The following is a 25,282-nucleotide window of genomic DNA, read 5'->3' as shown; positions in this document are numbered from 1 at the left end:
TTATTAGTTTAAGCAGACTGTGTTTGTCTATTGTTGTGACCAAGATGAAGATCATATCAAATTGTATGACTAATTTATGCAGAAATTCAGGTATTTCCAAAGGGTCCACATACTTTTTCTTGCGACTGTATACAGATCTCTGGCAACAATTCGGTTTTACAGATTTTTTTGCAGCTGCGCCCACATGCAGGAACATGCTGGAATCGAGGCCTGAATCTATCCCTAGAAGGCATGTCTGATTCACCTGTATAAGAAATTATAGGTTAGTGGTTAGTCTAACACAATAAACTCATGCAATATAAATATTAGTAGAAGGGCCTGGTACGGGCTTGAGGAATTACAACGTTTTTTTTCCCCATGGATCAGCAGATTAGTAGTTTGACTTGTGTAGGTAAAGTCCTTGTGTTTGGTCTGTGGGTACAGTGTGTGGCTGGCACTTTGGGCTCAACAACGCTTCCATGAGCAGAGCTCTCTTATTAAGGCATTCATGCATTGATGCTAACAAGCTCATACAAGTGACTGGACAGGCATTTGTGCAATGGAGGCTAAAAAGCTTCTTATTATGGCCTTGTGATACGCAGACCACCCAAAATATATACAAAAACATTTATAACCGCATTATAACTCCATTATATGACTGGTCAAGGCACGAATCTAACCAACAACTGGGCGGTAAGGTCCTATGATGAAGCCCTGTTCCTAATCTATAGACCAGTACAAATGCTTGCAATTCTCTCCGTAAAAAGCATTGTTTGCTGATACTTGTAGCCTTCTCCAATATAAATGTTAAGCTTTACGCAGCACTTACATACAGTATGTTGAGTAAATACAGAAATAACATCATATTTTACCTTAGTTTAATTTGGATCATATTAGCTATTAAAAAAGCAAATCAGTATAAAACATAATGATAATCCAATCTGTGGTGGTCTTGAAACTGTAAATTGATCCCTACGGTGATAAAAGATATTCATGTCCATTTTTCATTACATGTGTAGATACATTTGAACGTATACTCTATGTATGTTCAAATTCAACTCTTAACAATGTGTATTAATGAAATATTATCATTGTTTAAAGACAACTTCATCAACTACAGTATATGGCAAAAAAAAAACGTAGAGATATACATACACACACCACAAAAATGTGATTATTTTCTAATTGAATAAGATAACATGGTCAGTCTCTTTTGATGAAACAACTGCCATTTTATAAAACAGTAGGCAACATTTTTTTCTGCTTGATCATGGTAATTATATAATTTGGCATAAGCGTTACGTGGAAACACGGTATATTAAATACTGTGCCTTCAGAAGTATTCACACCCATTTACTTTTTCCAGATTTTGTTGTATTACAGCCGGAATTTAAAATGTATTCAACTGAGATTGTTTTACTGGCCTATACACAATACCCCATAATGTCAACGTGGAATTGTGTTTTTAGAAATGTTTACAAATTAATTCAAAATAAAAAGCTGAAAAGTCTTGAGTCAATAAGTATTCAACCCCCTTGTTATGGCAAGCCTAAATTCAGGAGTATACATTTGCTTAACAAGTCACGTAATAAGCTGCATGGACTCAATAATAGTGTTTAACATGATTTTTGAATGATTACCTAATTTCTGTACCCCACACATACAATTATCTGTAAGGTACTTCAGTCGAGCAGTGAATTTTAAACAAAGATGAGAGCGATTTTCCAATGCCTTGCAAAGAAGGGCACTTATTGGTAGATAGAAAAATGAAAAAGCAGACATTGAATATTCCTTTGAGAATGGTGAAGTTATGAATAACACTTTTGATGGTCTATCAATACACCCAGTCACTGCAAATATATAGGTGTCTTTCCTAACAATGTTGATGGAGAGGAAGGAAACCGCTCAGGGGTGTCACTATGAGGCCAATGGTGACTTTAAAACAGTTAGAGTTAAATGGATGTGAGAGGAGAAAACGGGAGATGGATCAACAACACTGTAGTTACCCCAAAATACAAACCTAAATGACAGTGAAAAGAAGGAAGCTTGTACAGAATACAAATATTCCAAAACATGCATCCTGTTTGCAACAAAACACTAAAGTAAAACTGCAAAATAATTGTAAAAGAAATTAACTTTATTTCCTGAATTCGAAGCGTTATGTTTGGGGCAAATCCAACACAACACATCACTGAGTACCCCTCTTCATATTTTCAAGCATGGTTGTGGCTGCATCATGTTATGGGTATGCTTGTCATCGGCAAGGACTAGGGAGATTTTAGGATAAAAATAAACTGAATAGAGCTAAGCACAGACAAAATCCTAGAGGAAAACTTGGTTCAGTCTGCATTCCAACATATACTGGGAGATAAATTCACCTTTCAGTAGGACAATAACCTAAAACACAAGGCCAAATGTACAGTACACTGGAGTTATTTAACAAGACGACATTGAATGTTCCTGAGTGGCCTAGTTACAGTTCTGACTTAAATTGGCTTGAAAACCAATGACAAGACTTGAACATGGGCTGTCTAGCAATGATCAACAATCAACTTGACAGAGCTTGATATTTCTGTATTTAATTTTCAATAAATTAGCAAACAATTCTGAAAACATGTAATTATTGGGTATTGTGTGTAGAAAAAAAATCAATTTAATCCATTTTGAATTCAGGCTGTAACAAAATGTGGAATAAGTGAAGGGGTATAAATACTTTCTGAAGGCACTGTACAGCGGTATGAAACAGAATGGCCAACATACTTGTATTTCATTTCAATGCTCTAACCACATTCCTTAGTTTGGGTTTGAATCCCACAAAATGGTTCCAAACAGAGGCCAATGTTTCCTCTATTTTGTTCAGTGGGCTGTAGACTCCACATGAGACATACAAAGTCCCCCTAGATAGAACATACAGTAGAGGTCACTTTGCTGAGAATAGGGTTGCAAAATTCCGGTAACTTTCCCAAAATTCCCTTGTTTTCAAAAACTACTGGTTGGATTTTCCTAAATGCTTCTGAATTTCTTCAACCCTAGCTGAGAAGTTGGGGCAACCATACAATGCATACTGAGCATCTTTGCATCATCCAGTGTTTATACACACTCACAGAGTCTATGCACTGTACTTTCTTAGCTACTGCCATCCCATTAAAGAGATTAATAAAAACCTTTCAATTTCATGAATGATATTCATTATAGCATATTTCCTATCAGGCTATTACTGTATTAAAAATACGTATGTGATTTTTTTCTTTTTTTTCTTTCTCAAATTCAAAATGTTCATTGAGTGATTTGAATATGTGAAGTCTTCTATTAGGATTGTCTGTTGGTATGCACAAGTGTCTTTCTTGGCCCATAGGAGTGCTTGCTTTCATGGTGTCTGGGGAGAGACAGTCCTTTAGCTTTCAAAACGGTTCTTCCAGGATACCCCAAGTATAGAAGTTCAATGGCTGCAAATGCTGCTCATGCCTTTTGCTTTCTCCTCCATGGATGTGGATTGGCAGATAGCATCTGTTAGTAATCCAAGCAGATACAGGTAAGACAGATGCCTTGCATGGCCAGGGCCCTGGTGTCCAATGGGAAGAGGGAAGGAATACCCCCAGCCCCAACGGCAGGACGTGAGGCTATATACCCAGCAACATCCCCATGAAGTCAGAGCCATTCTGTATTGTGATGGATGCCCCAGCACCATTGTCTACAAATATGGAGGTGTACTGTCCAATCTGAGGAGATACAATAACATTTTAAATACAGGAATATAATGACTGATTGTTTTGCTATAGTGATATTAAAACCCATTATAGTGTTAAGAAGTAATTGTACTTCATAACACTTCTTAAAAGGCTTTTTTTGGGGGACAATATCTTACTCTATATTCAGTTTGACCCTATTGGAAAATCTTCATGCCAAGCGTTGTGATGATCAGTTTGATAAATGTAAGCCCACCTGTAGCTCCAGCAACCCTTGCACATACACTGTGAAGATCTTGCTGTTACTTTCCAATCCAACAATCATCTCTAACGACCTGTGATGAAGAGCAAAACAGACAACAAATGTTAATCATCTTCTTGTCACCTGATCTTTACGTTTGTTCAAAATAACTTTACTATATCTATACACACCTAACACGTTATGAAATAAAATTGTTGAATTGCATGATATTTCATGCAAAATGTGTTTTCGTACACATGAAATAAACATGTCATTGCTTAATTCTGAGTCTTGAATCACCATCATCATTACAGTGAGCCTTTAATGAAGTCTGCAGTGTAGACAGTAATATTGCAGGCGTGGAGTCTTGTCCTACAACTCCTGTTGAGACCACTGGCTCCTGTTTAGTGGAAAACGCTGCATTTTTATGGTGAATCAATCATGTTTGTCTTCAGTTAACTGCCATTGCAATGAGGCTCATTTTACATTCTCTGCATTTTCATGTGTGGGAGAGCCAGACAGGCTGGAGGCTTTGGGGTGGAAAATCAACAACAATGAGCCCACTTTTTGGGGGTAAGGTAACCATCATAACAATATTATTTATAATTTGTTTTGATAATACCAGGTTGTGAAGCAAGGTTGTTGGCCTTTACATATTCTGGAGATATTGGGTACCGTTCGTAAAACATTTTTTTGCTTACTTTATATAAACAGAAATGGCAAAAATATGTGAATAACAGTACCCGTATCACCCAAAATGGGTGTGAAATATTTTGGTATCTACAAATGAGTGTGTAATATTCTGGTATCTTCAACCAAGTGTGTAATATTCTGGTATCTTCAAATGAGTGTGTAATATTCTGGTATCTATAAACGAGTGTGTAATATTCTGGTATCTTCAAACAAGTGTGTAATTTTCTGGTATCTTCAAATGAGTGTGTAATATTCTGGTATCTTCAAACAAGTGTGTAATATTCTGGTATCTACAAACAAGTGTGTAATATTCTGGTATCTATAAATAAGTGTGTAATATTCTGGTATCTATAAACGAGTGTGTAATATTCTGGTATCTTCAAATGAGTGTGTAATATTCTGGTATCTTCAAATGAGTGTGTAATATTCTGGTATCTATAAACGAGTGTGTAATATTCTGGTATCTTCAAACAAGTGTGTAATTTTCTGGTATCTTCAAATGAGTGTGTAATATTCTGGTATCTTCAAATGAGTGTGTAATATTCTGGTATCTACAAATGAGTGTGTAATATTTTGGTATCTACAAATGAGTGTGTAATATTCTGGTATCTTCAAATGAGTGTGTAATATTCTGGTATCTTCAACCAAGTGTGTAATATTCTGGTATCTACAAATGAGTGTGTAATATTCTGGTATCTTCAAATGAGTGTGTAATATTCTGGTATCTTCAACCAAGTGTGTAATATTATGGTATCTACAAATGAGTGTGTAATATTCTGGTATCTTCAACCAAGTGTGTAATATTATGGTATCTACAAATGAGTGTGTAATATTCTGGTATCTTCAAATGAGTGTGTAATATTCTGGTATCTACAAACAAGTGTAATATTGTTGTTGGTTCTCTTCATCCTTCACACATCCCAAAAATAAAAAGTCTCTATTCAGGGTTGTGTTCAATATGCACCAAATGTCCAAAAAGAAATGTTCCTTTACATTCTTTCAAAGTAAAATGTTTTCCTACGATTTGCTCAAATTAATACGACCCTGGCCTGTGGTGCTGGAAGCAGCATGGTGTCCCAGGTGTCAAAGGTGAGTCTATAAAGAATTTAGAGGCGACAGGGACCAGGAGAAGGGGTGAGAGGACATTTCCTTTAAAGACGTGTTCCACTTTAACACAGGAAATTCCTAACTGGTTCCACACAATGTATAATAGACAACATCTTAAACAGCTCGTAAATACTAGCAAAAGTAAAACTGGCATTAAACACTGATTATCAGGCACGGATTCAATGACTGCTGTCAATATAATGCCATAACAACACATCAGAAAGCCTGACCTGGCAGACAGTAACAGATTAGCTAACTCTAATTGGGGGAAAGAAAAAAATGGTTATGATATTGTTTTGTTTGTCAGGGATAGTTTTTACCTCATTCCTTGTAACAGTGTTGCATAAGAAGGAACAAATAAGAACCATATGGTCTTCATGCCAAGGTGAAAACGTGTGGAGTGGACTCATTTGAGTTTGTTTCATAGGGTGACTAGATATTGGAGGCATTTTCAAACTTCATCATACAGATTTGTTGATAAACGGTAGACAATCAATATACTGGGACTGAGGGTAGGCCTACTCACGTATATCGATGGCACAGGGATTCGATGCAGATCAGCACTCGCACATTATCCCTGGCTCTCAGCTGACTCTTACTCCTCTTTACCTCGTTGTGGTCTTCGGGGAGGAAACATAGTTACTCTGAGGTTATACATTATCCAGCTCAAAAACACTTATCTGAAGAAAAGGTCACAGAGTCCTCTGAAGATGTACAATATTTTAGCAAAATCTCTGAATAAATTGTGCCTCAATGTCCCTCATGCATTGTCTTGATATTTGATATCCAACTTCCAAATCAATACATTTCCCAAGATGATTCCCTGATATTTGGGTTTCCCTAAAGTAGAGAAACATTCCTTACCAATATGAACATTAGCAGAGAGCTGGTAGATCCCTGTAACGGGAGCTGTGAATCGTCCTGTGGATTGGTCCATTCCGGTCCCTCTGAGGAAGGCACCTTTAGCAGGAGGCTGGAAGGACAAATACAATGTGACTTGCCGAATGGAGTTGTACAATGACTCACAGATAATTTGGGCTCAATTGATATCTAGCTAAAGTGAATCGAGGAGCTACAAAGGAGGAGTCTGCCAAAGGGAACACCCAAGCAAATAATCCGAACTTTTCCAACAGACATTGGAATACTAGCTATTTATTCCGTTGCCTGACTAAGTCACTACCCACTTTATATATGTAAATACAGTGTTACACAGTCCATTATTACTATTTATACAATGGGTGGGTCTAATTCTGAATGCTGATTGGTGAAAACCGCATTCCAGCCGGTGTCTATTCCACAAGTTACCACCTGCTAAATCTATGACGTTAAAATGCCAATTTACTCTGGTCCATCTGACTGCGCAATCCACTGTCTCATCAGCCCAGCCAAGCAATTTATAATCTTGATCTCCACTATAAAAGCATCTAGACATTATCTCACATTTCTTTTAGACTAACAGTTTTTTTTAGTTTTCAACAGCGGAGATTTGTATAAACCTTGCTGTCTGTCTCTCCGACATTTTGCAACATTGTTTCAATATTCAAATTCGATCTCCAGCTTTCCCATAGTAATGAATGTCTCGGGAGTCAGGATGAGACAGACAGACAGACAGGCAGCTTTTCTCAGCCAGTCTAAATCATGAATCAGCTGGCATCATTTTTATGAATATATACAAAGAAATATCAATAGAAAACTGGTCAAACAAAATTAAGTGCAGCTAGTTTGCAGTCTTTCCAGCTTCAGTTTGAAGTGATTGTGTTGTTGTCTGACTCTTCTGAACAACAGTGTCCTGACGTGTAAGCACATTTTCTATGCCAGGCGAAATCGCACCTCATTAGCTCATTGTATCCAAATAAATGTCACTAGAAAACAGCTTAAACAAATGCAAATGCAGCTACTTTGCTGTTATTCTGGCCATAGTTGGCTAGCTAGCAAGTAAGGGATAAGAATATTGCCAGCCAGTATGGCAATGGAACATTTAGAAAGAACGACTGAGTCGTGACACATAGATACAGAACAAAAAGACTAAACGACTGGGTCACACCTCTAGCATCCGAACCGATAGAACAAACAACCAGCCGGCTTGGGTAGCAACCCTAGATTTGTATCGGGACTATATCTTGTGGAAGGATGAAATAATATGAATAAATTCATCAAAATAACATTTTTAATGAAAATATGTCAATCATTATATGGATATGTTGGTAACCCGCTGTATAAAATGTTTCATTAAAAACATTATTTTGATGAATTTATTTATTTTATACCTGCTGTAACCTGTCTATGTGATGAATACTTTTGATTTGCTTTGTCTACTCTTAACCTCCCGCCTCAGAATGTCCCAGGGAATAGTTCTTCCTCTACATCATGCCGTTTCAAACAGTGTCTATTTTTGTCCACTCCGCACCATATTCCAAGTCACAGACAGAGTGCCTTTTGTATACCACCCAGAAAGTGATGTGGAGCGTTGTAAAAGGAGATATTTTTTTTTACTAAGGACTAAGAAGCCAGTCTAAACTCAAAGCATGGTACTGCTTTGTCAGACTTTAGGGAAGGGGTGATCCCTTAAGATTCCAGGCTTCATTCTTATACATCAGGTGGATATAACCAGAATCATTGCTAGTTAAAACTTCAAACCTACGTTTAAAACAAAGTTAAAAGAAAGAAAAGTGATTGTGGAGATTAATAGACGGCTTAATGGTGAGTAAGACAAGAGGATAAAGAAGATGGTCAAGGGGGTGACCAAATACTTCACAATCTCCTACATTCTTTACAATTGTTCTAAATTGTTCCTCCAAAACGTACCGTCTGAAAGTTTTGTAGCTCCATCAGTGTCTTCTTGTCGACAACCACAGGTCCTATGAGTTTACAGTGGAAGGCTTCCTCTATCCTCCTGTAAGAGGTCATTCCTTCCAGGGCAATGAGGGCCATGGGTATCTGACTAGGACTGGTACTAGTCTGCTTGTCCACTGCAGCAGCTCTCCTCTCTGTAGCTTCTGGTGAAAACACAGAAGGAATATGGGAATCTCAACTAGAAAGATGACAAGAACATGGACTTGAACTATAGGAACAACTTTCTCTGAGTACTACAGTACAGCAGTACTACAGTACAGCAATAGAGTAGTGAGTTTGCAGTCACTCAGACCTGATATCTACCCCGGATGGTCAGTTACTAATGAAATACTTCAGCCTTCACAGAAACAATGATCCATCAGCAGTAGCAGTTGATCAATCACCAATGTTTTGGAATCAACATGTATTTTTATACTCAGCGAAGGACCAGATCAGACTTTGTAACATGTTGTGTCTTTATATGACATTTTATGTCTTTATATGATATTACCTTTTATCATCTCTTTGAACTCCTGGAGGAGGACCTCCTGGGTGACCTCTGCCCCGGGGATTCCCGGAGGCCCCTGGGGGCCTGGAGGACCAGGAGGGCCTGGTGGTCCTGGCTGACAGAGATCAGGAAATAATAACACATCACATAATAATATAGGATCCTCATACATACACTCTACACGTGATTTGACACAGAAAGTTGTTTCAATATTAAAACGATCAATATTTGACTTATGTATCGTACTAGATGCTTCGTGACCAATGTCATGAATGGACCAGTGCTTGATCAGCTAGCTTATTTGAACCGCTACTGAAGACATTGTTATATTTACCAGTGGCCTTTTGCGTTTGCGGCATTTCCCAGGGAAGTTGTCTACGGGTCGTTTCACAAAGTCCATCCATGATCCCAGGGGATCTACTCTCTGGTTGTCAGGAATCTATAAGACACATGAGAGAGAAAACCCATGAAATGTTTTTCATTCAAATAGACGGCATAGCTGGATCTAAACAGAAGATGGCATGGGACACGGTTGGACTCCCGATATTAGACCACTTTTAAAGGTCTGATTTTGGAATGAACACAGTTGAATGAATGAATACCATGTTGGCAATTAGGATTATGCTTTGAACACAGGCCTACTATGAATCAATGAGACACCAAGGAGAGCCAGATGTAGTTGAATTAACCTGGCTTATTAATAGTGAGAACTAAACAAGTGCCTAGTAAAATAAAGTGGGAAAAAGGGTGCGGGCAGAATGTACTTAGAATCAAGCTAGCCCCAAACTGTTACACTGTGTTCGTATTCGTCAATACCAAATGCTCTTTGAGGAGAACAGTGTTAATTGCAAGATTCATCAGATATTTCAGGCTGGAATCATTTCGCCCACTGTCACACAATGCAAAGTATTGTAACTAAGTAACTGAATCCAATGAGTCATATTTTCTGCTTACCAACCATAATTGGAAAATCTTGCCGTAAGATACTATTAAATGGTGCCAGACATCAAGGCAGGTCACACTATGAAGTGAACTCTCTTTCTTTCTCTCTCCCTGTCTCTCCTTGCCGGTCTACTGCCATTTCAGAGAGAGAGAAAAAGCCTTTTTGTGTCATACCTTTCACTTTGCCAACTATGTTCAGTCACTTTTTCTGTCCAAGACTTTCCCTTTTTGCTTGTTTTTTCTCTCCAGATAATTCACTCAGGTGCCACGTCAATTATTATTTGCCCAATAGGGTCAGAGGAAAATAAACAAGACGTCTCAAGGGATTTTTTTCAACACACGGTCATTTCCATGATCATACTGTGCATTCAGGACCATGTAAAACATCTCTATCCATTGGCTATTTTATTGCCCAATTAGTCTACAACAACATTTATAAACAACCAACAACACTTTCCCCTATACCTACAAACATACTTACAGTATATCAGGAGTGTAATGACTGTTGAAATTGACTTGCCAGTAAAGTTAATTTCCTTATGCTAGTGATGATGATTGTAGACCTTTGCTTGATATGCAGGGATTCTGAATGTGTGATGATGTCATCCTTTTGGTGATAAAAAAAATCTCCTGACATATTACCTTGATCCAAATGAAAGGCCTCTGCCACCCAATCATTCTAACCCTAGCTGTGTGAATTCCAATAACCGCAAATGCCTTGAATCCTCCCCAAGCAAAGCCCTCCTTCCTCCTCCCCAAATGTCAAGTGACTGTGGCGGAGATAGAAGAGATTAGGACGAGCCATGAAGGTGAGCTGTCTGAAATGGAATTTGTTTAGGTTTGGCAGGAGGACACGGATCACTTATCTGCAAAACTAACATGCCGCCTTTTCTTCACAGAAATAGAGACTCACCCTTCGTTATATTCAACAGTAACAAAGTAACCCATTGTTTGTCTTGTCTTCAATATTCTAGAATGAAAAAGGTTTCATATTTTTATTTTTTTTCTCTGTGTCTTCTCCCTTTTCTCTTTCCTTGTGACAGCAGACAAAATAAACAAGTTAAGTAACACAGTGCCTCCTGCATGTTGGATGTCTGTGGGTTTTTGTTGTGCTTTTGAAGCCTGGCGACAGATAAAAGCCAGACAGATTTTGTCAAGCCAAAGATACTGTTACTGCATAATCTGCCACATTCTTTCCACAACACTGCAACACAACCAGTTAATTATACTGAATCATTTTCTTTATTTTACCATTCATGCTGCATATAAATTCTGTCTTAATATCTCTCACTCTCTCACTCATACTTAACCTTACAAGAGCACATAAAACATATTTTGAATTTGAGATGGTGTAAAATTAAATCTTAAAACATATATTCCATAAACTACACTTTTACAAGTTTAATGATGAGTGTGATGATTTAAACACTGACAATAACCACTTTTGATTGAAGTGATGCACGCTGAACATTGACAACAGAGTAAGGCACAAAACAAGGAGCTTAACGCTACGCTTGACTGTTAATACCTGAGGACTCAAAAGAACTGCACCTCTCCTTTCATATTGATGTCATACGTAGATCATCTTATGTGTTTTTTTCAGACCAACTCAAGTAAGCCCAAACATGCAACTTATAATTATATACTGCATCAGTCAAAAGTTTGGACACACCTACTCATTCAAGGGTTTTTCCTTAGTTGTACTATTTTCTACATTGTAGAATAAAGTGAAGACATCAAACCTTGAAATAACACATATGGAATCATGTAATAACCAAGAAAACGTTTATTTGAGATTCTTCAAAGTAGCCACCCTTTGCCTTGATGACAGCTTTGCACACTCTTGGCATTCTCTCAACCAGCTTCACCTGGAATGCTTTTCCAATAGTCTTGAAGGAGTTCCCACATATGCTGAGCAATTGTTGGCTGCTTTTCCTTCACTCTGCGGTCCAACTCATCCCAACTCATCTCAATTGGGTTGAGGTTGGGTGATTGTGGAGGCCAGGTCATCTGATGCAGCACTCCATCACTCTTTTTCTTGGCCAAATAACCCTTACACAGCCTGGAGGTGTGTTGGGTGATTGAAAAACAAATGATAGTCCCACTAAGTGCAAACCAGATGGGATGGCGTATTGCTGCAGAATGCTGTGGTAGCCATGCTGCGCCTTGAATTCTAAATAAATCAAAGACATTGTCACCAGCAAAGCACCCCCACACTATCACACCTCCTCCTCCATTCTTCACAGTGGGAACCACACACACGCAGAGATCATCCGTTCGCCTTCTTTGTGGCTCACAAAGACATGGCGGTTGGAACCAAAAATCTCAAATTTGGACTCGGACCAAAGGACAGATTTCCACCGGTCGAATGTCCATTGCTCATGTTTCTTGGCACAAGCAAGCCTCTTCTTCATATTGGTGTCCTTTATTAGTGGTTTCTTTGCATCAATTTGACCATGAAGGCCTGATTCACGTCTCCTCTGAACAGATTGATGTTGAGATGTGTCTGTTACTTAAACTCTGTGAAGCATTTATTTGGGCTGCAATTTCTGAGGCTGGTAACTCTAATGAACTTATCCTCTACAGCAGAGGTAACTCTGGGTCTTCCTTTCCTGTGGCGGTCCTCATGAAAGCCAGTTTCATTATAGCTCTTGATGGTTTTTGCGACTGCACTTGAAGAAACTTTCAAAGTTCTTGAAGTTTTCCGTATTGACTGACCTTCATGTCTTAAAGTAATGATGGACTGTCGTTTATCTTTGCTTATTTGAGCTGTTCTTGCCATAATATGGGCTTTGTCTTTTACCAAATAGGGCTATCAACCGTATACCACCCCTACCTTGTCACAACACAACTGATTGGCTGAAACGCATTAAGAAGGAAAGAAATTCCACAAAGTAACTTTTAACAAGGCACGCCTGTTCATTGAAATGCATTCCGGGTGACTACCTCATGGAGCTGGTTGAGAAAATACCAAGAGCGTGCAAAGCTGTCATCAAGGCAAAGGGTGGCTACTTTGAAGAATCTCAAATACAAAACACTTTTTTTGGTTACTACATGATTCCATATGTGTCATTTTATAGTTTTGATATCTTCACTATAATTCTGCAATGTAGAAAATAGTAAAAATAAAGAAAAACCCTGGAACGAGTAGGTATGTCCACACTTTTGACTGGTAGTGTATCTTAGCTATACCCTGTGTGATAATAAAAACGTCAGCATAGCACTGCCAGGAAAGCAGCCCTCTCGTTCTACTTGTTATCGTCTTGTGTTGTTAGCACACGCCATTGTAATTAAGCGATTAAAACCGTGCCCTAAAGGATTTTCTCAATTTGATGAAGTCGGCCCAGCTGTAACCAAGATAATTATTACTGTTATTCAAACTAAAAAACATTATTGCGCAAATCACTGTTCCAACTGTTTTTGTCACTTTTATTCAGTGTGTAACACAAAATATCATGAGAGTTGCTACAGTAGCATAGCAATAAAGCAATACCTCATGAGGATTTTATGATCTGAATTTTATTCTCACTTTCATTGATCGGGCTTCACACACAGGTGGGCATCATATTTTTGCTACCATTACATCCAATAGTGATGATAGGTGGTGGTGCTTCCCACAGCTTGATAAGAAATGCTGATTCATTGTACCTCAGTGAAACTATCTTGAATATGCCCTAGATGAAGGTCTTTACACAGAGAAATGAAAATCATAGCATGACGAAATAGAAAAACTGTCAGTTATATTTAATCTAGTTCCTATTCAGGATGGCACAAAGTAAACTATGTTCTCACTCACATACCTTTATATCAGCACATACAGCACATGAACAAAGTGAGTAGAGGATAGATACAGGTATCAGTCTGTTCTTCCCTTTGATCCCGGCTGTTGTTTGAGTGCCATCCAATAGCTGCGTCTTTCAACAGCTGTGAGAGCACACCACTCCAGTGGCAATTTGGGGAAATGTGTTAAGACATTCTTAAGGTGTTAAACTGAAAGTACTACTCAGAACATCAAACACTGTTGGGGGTGGGGGCTCTATTCCAACTGAGATTGTGATATCTACTGCTATAGGCACCAATTCTGATAAGGCAATTCACTTTACTTACAAATCTATAACCACAATGACAGTATGAAAAAACATCACAGTTTTTAGTTTAGACATACATCTACAATACCATGGACATTGCACGTAAGCTTGCAGAGCTGTACTACCTGTGTAGTAAAACTGTTGTTACACATGTATTATGGAATTTGAGTTTTACAACAATTATGTAGCCGTTGAATTATAACTTCATTATGTCCATGTCCAGGTTGGCAGGTAGCCTAGCTGTTAGAGAGTTGGGCCAGTAACTGAACGGTCACTGGTTTGAATACCCGAGCCGACAAGGTGAAAAATCGGTCGATGTGCCCTTGAGCAAGGAACTTAATCCTAATTTGCTTCAGGGGCATCATACTACTATGGCTGACCCTGTAAAACAATACATTTCCCTGTGCTCATCCAGCTGATGTGACAATTAAACATCATCATCATGATAATTCAGGAAACAGTTTGTTTGAGGCGCAATGAATAATCCTTATGAATCTGATACAGTTTGTTTGATGAAATTAAGTAGAATTGATTTGCTCCAATAAAGGGAGGGAAATAGGGAATAGGTAGGGAATAGGGTGCCATTTGCGATGCAGACACAAACACAACTGTTTGTGTCTGATCTCCATTGATCTGCATCTTGAACAGCACTCCATTGCTGGCTCTTCTGTAGGCATACCGGTATAGCCCATAACTCTTAGCTTGTTTTCATTTACATGTCATTATCCTTATTAATGAGCCATATCATATTGTTTGACATGCACCAACTAGTATAGTCAAAATACTTGCAACACACAAAGAATATCTTGAAACGTTAACTGCAGGGCTTACCTATGTAAGAATGCTGTTCACTGACTATAGCACAGCATTCAACACCATAGTACCCTCCAAGCTCATCATTAAGCTCGAGGCCCTGGGTCGGAACCCTGCTCTGTGCAACTGGGTCCTGGACTTCCTGACAGGCCAGCTCCCAAGTGGTGAAGGTAGGAAACAACACCTCTATTTCACTGATCCTCAACACTGGGGCCCCACAAGGGTGCATGCTCAGCCCCCTCCTGTACTTCCTGTTCACCCATGACTGCATGGCCACGCACGACTCCAACTCAATCATCAAGTTTGCAGACGGACACAACAGTAGTCTGATTACCAACAATGACGAGACAGCCTACAGGGAGGAGGTGAGGGCCCTGGGAGTGGGCTGCCAGGAAAATAACCTCTTACCCAATGTAAAAAAAAAACAAAGGAGCTGATTGTGAACTTCAGGAAACGGCAGAGGGAGCACCCCCCATTCACACTGATGGGACCACACTGGAGAAGGTGAAAAGCTTCAAGTACCTCAGCGTACACATTTCTGACAAACTGAAATGGTCCACCAACACAGACAGTGTGGTAAAGAAGGCGCAACAGCGCCTCTTCAACCTCAGGAGGCTGAAGAAATGTGGCTTGGCACATAAAACCCTCACAAACTTTTACAGATGCACAATTGAGAGCATCCTGTCGGGCTGTATCACCGCCTGGTACGGCAACTGCACCGCCCACAACCGCAGGGCTCTCCAGAGGGTGGTGTGGCCTGCCCAACGCATCACCGGGGGCAAACTACCTGCCCTCCAGGACACCTACAGCACCCGATGTCACAGGAAGGCCAAAAAGATCATCAAGGACAACAACCACCCGAGCCACTGCCATCCTCTATCATCTAGAAGGCGAGGTCAGTACAGGTGTATCACAGCTGGGTCCGAGAGTGTGAAAAACAGCTTCTACCTCAAGGCCATCAGACTGTTAAATAGCCATCACTAGCACATTAGAGGCTGCTGCCCTATATACATAGACTTGAAATCACTGGACACTTTAATAATTGGAACACTTGTCACTTTAATAATGTTTACACATTTTTCATTACTCATCTCATATGTATACACTGTATTCTATTCTACTGTATTCTAGTCTACGTATGTAACTCTGACATTGCTCGTCCAAATATTTATATATTCTTAATTCCAGTCCTTTACTTTAGATTTGTGTATTGTTAGATACTGCTTGTTAGATATTACTGCACTTGTTCGAGCTAGAAACACAAGCATTTCGCTACACCTGCAATAACACCTGCTAAACAGGTGTATGTGACCAATAACATTTTATTTGATTTACCCACCAAACAGTGAGAGCGGGGTGCACCAGTCACTCTAAAAAATAAGCTTGTAAGATTATTGCTAATGTTGCTAGCATGTTGTGTGAACAGGTAGAGGTACCGCTATAGTTTGACGTGGGACAGGATGATGGAGAAGAGTCCCTAATCTCTTGTTTTTAAGTCGTTGTAGCCCCTGTGCAGTCATCCATGCAAGGTGGGGGAGGCTAATGCAGCTAGGGCCTAGCCCATCCAGAGAGGCAGGGATTCTCATGCTGCAGCTAGAGCTAGGCTAGGGAGAACCTGCGCACTTGCCCACTGTCATGCATCCACCCACGTTTCCTCCTAAAGAATATCCCATCCATCCCGGCCCTCCCCTGATGCACCTCACAGACATAGGATTTAATACCACAACGCTAAATATGGTTAGACATGCAATCGGCGCAACTGGTGCACACTGCACACACCCTGCACTTTAACTTTGTAGATATGTCACACACAAGTTGTTAAGGACATGAACAAAGTGTAGGTCTATGCATATAAACCACAAGAAACATACACTCCACTTTAAATCTTGAGGGGCAACCAAATTATGAGAAAAAAGAAGAAACCTGGACATTGCTCTTGCTTGTATCACTGCTCTTTTTTAAGCTTTACGTATTGGCCTCAAGGCCTTAGTCAGAGCCTTTGCTATCAAATTATAAAATGATACAACTGTAAAGGATCAAGCGAATTTCAAATCCCACTATGTGTGCGTATGCTGCACGTATACATATTCCTATAGCGTAGCCTTCGTGTTATCTTTTCCTTGTTTCCACAAAACAACTGCTACAGTGTCAACACGCCATATACTGTATACATTGAGTGTGCAATCCTTTCCAGTGTACGAGAGCTACTAAAACAGTCAAATGTATTCATGAAATCTCCTAGGGAATAATCGTGCTTTGCTCTCAACATAAAAAGTCTAAAAGCTGAAGAGAGTCTGATTGCTGTCACACCTGCTTTGTGTACAAATTATAGTCTTCACATTGCCCCAGTGGTGGCTCTTTCCCCAGGTATCTGTGGTAGGTAAGAGAAACCATTAAAAAATTACTCTGACTCCACATCCATATCAAGCTAAAAAACTGAGCTACCAGTATGCCAGACCTGGATTCAAATGTAATTTAATCTAATTTCAAATAATGAATATTAATATATTTAATTCATTAAGTGTTTTTCATTTACAGACAGGAATCAGCTCTGAAAATACTTGACCTGTCCTTGATTGAGCTTGCCAATTGCAACAGAACCAATAGTCCCAACTATGCAGATGATGCCAACCGGGCAGTTCAGACAGGCTAAAGCAAACACTAAAAGTATTTGAAAGATTTCAAATAGTATTTGAGCCCAGGTCTGAGTTATGCCCCAGGTAGATAGATACTCATGAGATCTTCTCTTTATGCACTCATTTGTGGTTCCACTCTGCCACATAAATACAGTGCTCATATATGTTTGGTTTAAGCACTGTCCTTGTGGAAGTACTCTGCTCACTTACTTTATGAGGTACTAAAAACCAGTCATAAGTAGAAAAGCACAAAATATGAGAAGGGAAAAAAAAAAATATATATATATATATATATATATACAGTATATATAGGTCATATGAAAGGCAAATTCAAATGTGAGAACACATGCAAAATTCTCCCACGCTTCAACACCTATTAAATGTCTATAGGACTGATGTATTAACACAACAAAGGCTCTAAAAGTAATTCAAGGATTGCCAAGATTTTAACAATCATTTGGACTAGGTGCATAGATCATCATCTGTTTATGATTAATGCAATGCATTCTACCCCAGACAATTCTTTACATTGGAGAGAATATACTTAAAATCTCTGGTAGATTGCAGTGAAATCATGTTGCTTTCTTTCAAGAGTCCAATGTGAATCTGAGGTAGAGGAACATGACCAGCACATAAAACATAGCAGGCGAGATCAAGGGATTTCGGACAGGAAATCCAAACCAAACAGAACCTCTCTGATATGTAAAAACAAATGTTGTATTTTTGGCACCCAAAACGTGGCTCAAGGGGAATATCGTCCTAGCAGTTTATTTTATTTGTAGATTTCAGATGTAATGACAAAAGGCTGTTTATTAGTATTATGGATGTCTGTCAGGATTTCATTGAGTGCATAAATCAATTGTGTAATGCATTAAGTAAGCAAGGGTCATTAAGACGTGTAATAAAACAAAACATCCCATAAGATAGGCCTCATCCTCACACAGTAAGGGTATCCTTGTTCCCACTCGATTTACAGTTCCAACTCTGTTCCCAATTTTGTGTGTGTATGTGTGCAGCCTGTGTGTGTGTGTGTTAGTGGGCCTAGGGTTTCCTGTGGGATGGGTCCAGTCCCCTGTGTGTTGGGCTATCCAAACGGTCCCGAATCACTCCTTCATTAAGCATGGTGTTCGGATGAGAGAGGGGAAACTCAAGTCTCCCCCAGGGCACTGCTTAACCATTACTCAACACGCTATGCGTGATGTTTGACTTGACTGCCTCCATTACTGCCATGACTGACTGAGCCCTTTGCTGCTTCACACTGACAGATTTCACTGCACTTTGGAAAGGAGTGAAATAAGTGGCAAATTGAGATATTGTTTCCGTAGTTCTGCCCTCACACTGTATTTATTGTGCTAGCCAGTAGATAGATTGGATCATGGATGATGACCCATCTATGCTATGATGAAGGGTAGAAGAAAAACTTGTCTAGTGCTGTGAGCGATTTTGGGAGACATAATGTTATTTTGGTGCAAAAAGTTACTGCTTGGTATCACCTCACCAGATTTCACTCAGTGCAACACTCCACACCTCAACTGTGATCAATTTCAAATGGAAAATCTCTGAAGGAATGTAGTCTGCTGCACCCTGCCAACAGCTCTCACTGGGGTTGGGCCAGATGCAAAATGAATGCCATCATAAGAAGACTTTCCACTGAATGAGAGAAAAGAAAAAAATGCAAATGTATAAACGGTTTGGCTTGTTTGAAGATACAAGGTGGTGTTCTCCTGCCATCATAATGTAACTCTAATAAACAGGTTGTTTTCTCCAAGACATTACAGGTACAGATGTGAGGATGAAGTGAAACTTGAACAAACCATAATAACTGAATTAATTTAAATAAAGGATCCAAGCACCGTTTGCAGCTGGCATAATAAATATTATTAGTTTTTTTACTGGACACATTTTCAGTGAACTCCGGATGATCGGCAGACTCAGTAGCCTCGGTTTTTCTAATGACTGCCTTGCCTGTTTCACCAACTACTTTGCAGACAGAGTTCAGTGTGTCAAATCGGAGGGCATGTTGTCCGGTCCTCTGGCAGTCTCTATGGGGGTGCCACAGGGTTCAATTCTCGGGCCGACTCTTTTCTCTGTATATATCAATGATGTTGCTCTTGCTGCGGGCGATTCCCTGATCCACCTCTATGCAGACGACACCATTCTGTATACTTCTGGCCCTTCCTTGGACAGTGTGCTATCTAACCTCCAAACGAGCTTCAATGCCATACAATACTCCTTCCGTGGCCTCCAACTGCTCTTAAATGCTAGTAAAACCAAATGCATGCTTTTCAACCGTTCGCTGCCTGCACCCGCACGCCCGACTAGCATCACCACCCCGGATGGTTCCGACCTAGAATATGTGGACATCTATAAGTACCTAGGTGTCTGGCTAGACTGTAAACTCTCCTTCCAGACTCATATCAAACATATCCAATCTAAAATCAAATCTAGAGTCGGCTTTCTATTTCGCAACAAAGCCTCCTTCACTCACGCCGCAAAACTTACCCTAGTAAAACCAACTATCCTACCGATCCTCGACTTCGGCGATGTCATCTACAAAATAGCTTCCAATACTCTACTCAGCAAACTGGATGCAGTTTATCACAGTGCCATCCGTTTTGTTACTAAAGCACCTTATACCACCCACCACTGCGACCTGTATGCTCTAGTCGGCTGGCCCTCGCTACATATTCGTCGCCAGACCCACTGGCTCCAGGTCATCTACAAGTCCATGCTAGGTAAAGCTCCGCCTTATCTCAGTTCACTGGTCACGATGGCAACACCCACCCGTAGCACGCGCTCCAGCAGGTGTATCTCACTGATCATCCCTAAAGCCAACACCTCATTTGGCAGCCTTTCCTTCCAATTCTTTGCTGCCTGTGACTGGAACGAATTGCAAAAATCGCTGAAGTTGGAGACTTTTATCTCCCTCACCAACTTTAAACATCTGCTATCTGAGCAGCTAACCGATCGCTGCAGCTGCACATAGTCCATCGGTAAATAGCCCACCCAATTTACCTACCTCATCCCCATACTGTTTTTATTTATTTACTTTTCTGCTCTTTTGCACACCAGTATCTCTACCTGCACATGACCATCTGATCATTTATCACTCCAGTGTTCATTTGCTAAATTGTAATTACTCACCTACCTCCTCATGCCTTTTGCACACAATGTATATAGACTCTTTTTTTCCCCTACTGTGTTATTGACTTGTTTATTGTTTACTCCATGTGTAACTCTGTGTTGTTGTCTGTTCACACTGCTATGCTTTATCTTGGCCAGGTCGCAGTTGTAAATGAGAACTTGTTCTCAACTAGCCTACCTGGTAAAATAAAGGTGAAATAAAAAAATAAATGATATAGCATAACAATTTGCTGATGCATTGTCCATACAAAATGCACAATCAGATGTGCTCAAGTTCCGTAGCCTAAAGGAGTGTTATGCAGCCTACACGAGTCTTGTTGCGTTGTCCAAGCTTGAACATCTCCACTTTTAATCTTAGATGTAAAGTCTAAACCCCAGGGTCCTCAACTAGAGGTGACAGTATTTGGCCGAGACACTATCTGGCATAACACAGGGTCTTAGGAGTGATTATGTCATTACCCTTAGATTGTGGGAGACAAGATGAGAAAAATGTAAGTGGGGGGGCACAGGGGGATAATCCTTGTCGAGGTGTCCTCTTTCAGAACCCTTTCTATAGGGCTTTGTGAGGGGCTTACACGGCACGCTGCACCAGTTTTTTGGGGCCGCAACGCCCCTATCGGATGTCCCAGACACAGCGGAGTCAGACTGGCCCTGTGAATGACAGAATCAATGGGCTGGGAACAGCAATGCCAAAGCTCTTTAAATATCTGCCCACCTATCTTTCCCAGGAATTACATCATGGCAGTCTGCCTGTGGCCTGTTGCTGGACCATGGGGGAGATGGAAGGGACGAATGGGGGCTTTGGAGATAGAGACACCCTGGGCTCGGTGAGATAGATGGGAGAGAGAACAGAACAGATATATCCCAGTGGGGTGCAGTAGTCCTCAGTTTTCAGCAGCCTGGGGGTTGACACAAGGTCATGCTTCATAGCCTTCTGCTTTTACAGGGCAAAACAAGTCAAATAAACACAGCCAGACCACAATGAGACAGGCTAGGGCTGAATAATGTGTCCTTCTTCTTCTTCTTGAGAATACAGAAACAAGACCTCATTCTATGGTAAATACAACAGAGCAGAGGCAAACTGGTAGATCTTGGACAGGGAGGGAGGGCTGGTATTGAGTGGATGGGGCAGCGAGGGTTATTTGAGAATGCCAACACAATGGGTGGGCTAAAAGCAAAACAAATAACTCATTGGAAACCCCTGGAAATATGCAATACCAGCCATAAACCAATAAATAAGAATGTGAAAGGTCAAATGCTGTTTTTGGACATGGAAACAATATTTTTCAACTTTTTCATCAGTTTATTTCAAAGCTATTTATATATTATACTTGGGTGTAAAACTCTACTTTTCTATCTGTTTGCCAAATCATTAAGCCTTTTAAACTACCGAATTACTGTCCATATTTGATCTTTAAATAAATACTTTGGCTACACATTTAGAGAATGTAGCCTACACTGTCACATTTTCTTATCCCTAATTCATGATGATCCAAACCCTCTTGAGTGCTGATTTGTCAATAAACAGTCCTTAAAACTGATAAGCTGGGGAATTGGTGCTTGCCCCCTGCAGTGAGGACTAATTGATACATTGATCAGCCTTTAAATGTCCACATACCACACATTCTTCAGGAAGGCATCCATTTAGGGTTTCACACATTTGAGACACTTCACTTTCTCAGGCTTGACCCAGTAGGGCACACCTCTTCTATGCTGGCAATTGCCCACATCACTACACTCATTCTCTCTATGGAACACTCTACAGAACACTCTATAGAACATTTTGTTACTCTACACTGCACCTTAGAAACTGCACCTTAGAGTCATTCAACACTGGTCACTTTAGTCATGTTTACGTAATGTTAATTGATCTGAAAATGTTTCTGGAGTTAGAAACAGATAAGATATTAGCATTCCTGCAATATTATTTTCTTTAAATGTACATTGATCTAAGAGAAATTAAGATAATTGATTACTCAGTCTATATGTGCATACTGTAATCTCCACATAGCTCATCTCCTATATAACTACAGCTGTAAATACCTTTTCCTACTTATACAATATATTGTCAATACTGTCAATACACACCACTTATTTATATTCAGGACACTAACATTGTTCATTCTGATATTTCATAATTTCTTGTTTTTTCTTCTTTTTGTATTAGTATTGTACTGTTAGACACTTACTGCACTGCTGGAGCTAGAAACACAAGCATTTCGCTGCACCTGCTTCAACATTTGCTAATCTGTGTATGCAATAAATAAACTTTGATTTGACATGGATTATACATTCATAAAGCCTGAATGAAGTCCAATTATACATGAATCAAGTCCAACTAATGCTGTTGGAGCATGTCATCTGCCAGCACCAGCCATTGCAATCCACAATATAACAAGTTAATTATCACTCCTTAAACTGAGGGGAAGACATTCCAGCTCAGGTATTTGCCTCAGAATAGATTCCAAGGTTAATCAGATGATTTAGCAAAGGATTTAGCACTAGGAACAAAAGCATTTCTCTTCAATATCATCTGCTAAATATGTGTATGTGACCAATAACATTTTATTCTATTTTATGTTGTTTCAATTTTGGTAGCACTACTGCAATTGTATTTTCTATTAAATCTGTACTTTGATAATTATCAGATCAGGTAATCAAAATCAAGTTACAATCAAATACCACTGATAAAGTGAATAACATATTCCACATACTAATCAGAATCATTCTTCCTATGTTCAGCACTTGTATGATCAGAATAAATATACACATTTCAGCCATAAGGTTTGAAATACACCAGTGGGTCTACAGAGCAGAAAGGGCTTGGCACAATAGGGTTCTATCTGCATTTTTATCGAAATGTAGTGATTGACATAGCCTTGTACTGTTCAATCTTCCCTACCTATATAGTACTATAAATACCCTAATTCATGTTGTTAAGTTAAAAGAAATTCTAGATAAAAATTGCTGACACCATTCAAACCAATGAGGGTTCGTATCTTTAATTATTTCAGAATCATATTTTTTACAGATCGAACTTTATAGTCCTATGCTTCTTAGAGGTTGGAGGTAGCCACTGGTGAATTGAAGATCACATTTTAGTTTCAAATCAAGCATTACCTTGGTGCTCTCGCCCACCTCTTCGCTGTTGGAGAGAGTAGTGTTGTACGCCTCTGTGTGCTGTGGGGGGGTCTCCTTCGGCCTCTTCCTCTCCTTCTTGGCGTCCACCCCTTCCAGCAGGACACACTGGGTCCAGAACACCGCAGCCAGCACAACCAGTGGCCCACACCACATCTTAAACACAAACTGAATCAACCCAAATATCCCTGGAACCGTGTGAAGAAGCCTCTTTGGACAACTGGCCCAATGGTCTGTCCAAACTGTCCAACGATTGGAAAGAATAAAGCTATTGCCCAATTACAAAAATGAAAGGACCCTAAACAGGATGATTAGAGTGCAAACTGGAGGACTGCAACGACTATGAGGGCTGAAGGACTCCTGGTTTGGCTGCCTGCTGCTCTCTTCCCGATGAGCTTTGAGCCTGGCAGCAGAGTGTTGCTGGAGCTGGAGCACAGCTAACTCTAGCCAGAAAGCCAAGCAGCTTACTCAACTATGAAATGTGTCAAGTGAAATGGTCCCGGCGAATGACAAATCGGCATAGATCTGACAGCAAATAAACCCATTAGTGGGATTTTTCATGCTTTCTGCTCTGTGTGTGTGTGTGTGTGTGTGTGTGGGGGGGGGGGGTTAGATAGGAGTGGATGGTAGAGTTGTCTATCCCCCTCTTCCTTGCTGTTTTGCTCACACTAAGCAATGGATCCTCCTCATAGTTTTCCGATAGTTGGGTGCAGTGGAAGTCTCATAAGAGTTTGTATTTTCTTCAGAGAATGCTGCTTGGCATTCAAGCCCTCAGTCCACCTCACACATGTTTCCCACAGGACTCGCCATAGAATAAAAAGGGGAGTTGGAGATGGTCCAATTTTCTTAGCCTTTGGTCCTCCTTGTATTATTTTCTCCTTGAAGGGTATACATTTGGTCCCCCGCAGCAGAAGCTCTGGAAAGAAAACTTCAAAGTGGTGTAAAAGACACTTTAAGGGGTATTAGCAACACGGTCTCCTCTGTCCAGTACACCCAGCTGTACATAAATCACTACTGTCCATTCATCAACCCAGTCCGTCTGCTCTGGGTTGACAAAAACATGTGCAGTTTCACCTCAGAGAGCACTGTGTTTGTGTCTGTGTGTGTGGTAGGTCCCTGTTGCTTGCTTGCTTCACCACACTGTCTCGCTCTCTCTCCCTATCTTCTACTTCTTTTATGTTGCGCTCTCTCTCTCTGTGACTGAGCTTACACGAAGGCTCAAAGTGGAGTTTTATCATTACTCTCTCTCTCTCCCTTTCTCTTTTTCCTTCCCCTAGCTGCCTCTATTTTTCTCATCAGTGAATTGGCAACTCCACTGTTTTGTTCAGTCTCTGTTTTATGTCATAGATGAAATGGTTGACTCCTTTTTTGAAAACTGAGGAGGCTCTTTGGCCAATATGTGTGTGTGTGTGTGTGTGTGTCTTTTTAGTATATTTTTATTAAAATTTTACCTCAGTATAGCCCTGTGTTTGGAT

The 25,282-nt window shown here is 40.0% G+C and overlaps 1 protein-coding gene across 2 annotated transcripts; it reads right to left on the bottom strand.

Moving 5' to 3' along the window:
* Positions 1–2,253: 2,253 nt before the first annotated feature.
* LOC110532596 (adipolin) lies at positions 2,254–25,033 on the bottom strand. 2 transcript variants are annotated; one of them, XM_036988619.1, is made up of 8 exons: positions 23,790–25,033; positions 9,381–9,485; positions 9,050–9,161; positions 8,512–8,699; positions 6,571–6,679; positions 6,233–6,326; positions 3,922–4,000; positions 2,254–3,698 (listed from the first exon to the last, which is right to left on the bottom strand). In XM_036988619.1, the coding sequence occupies exons 1-8, from the start codon at positions 23,961–23,963 to the stop codon at positions 3,600–3,602; spliced, it is 960 nt and encodes a 319-aa protein (XP_036844514.1). In that variant the 5' UTR covers positions 23,964–25,033; the 3' UTR covers positions 2,254–3,599. The 2 variants fall into 2 exon arrangements, with proteins under 2 accessions (XP_036844514.1, XP_036844513.1); XM_036988618.1 differs by having other exon boundaries at positions 2,255–3,698; positions 8,512–8,702; positions 23,790–25,029.
* Between the last annotated feature and the right edge of the window lie 249 nt (positions 25,034–25,282).

This window comes from Oncorhynchus mykiss, chromosome 9 (genome assembly GCF_013265735.2).
Source record: "Oncorhynchus mykiss isolate Arlee chromosome 9, USDA_OmykA_1.1, whole genome shotgun sequence".
NCBI classification, from domain to species: Eukaryota; Metazoa; Chordata; class Actinopteri; order Salmoniformes; family Salmonidae; genus Oncorhynchus; species Oncorhynchus mykiss.
The sequence above is the reverse complement of the archived record's forward strand: the minus strand, read 5'-3'. Positions and strand labels throughout refer to the sequence as shown.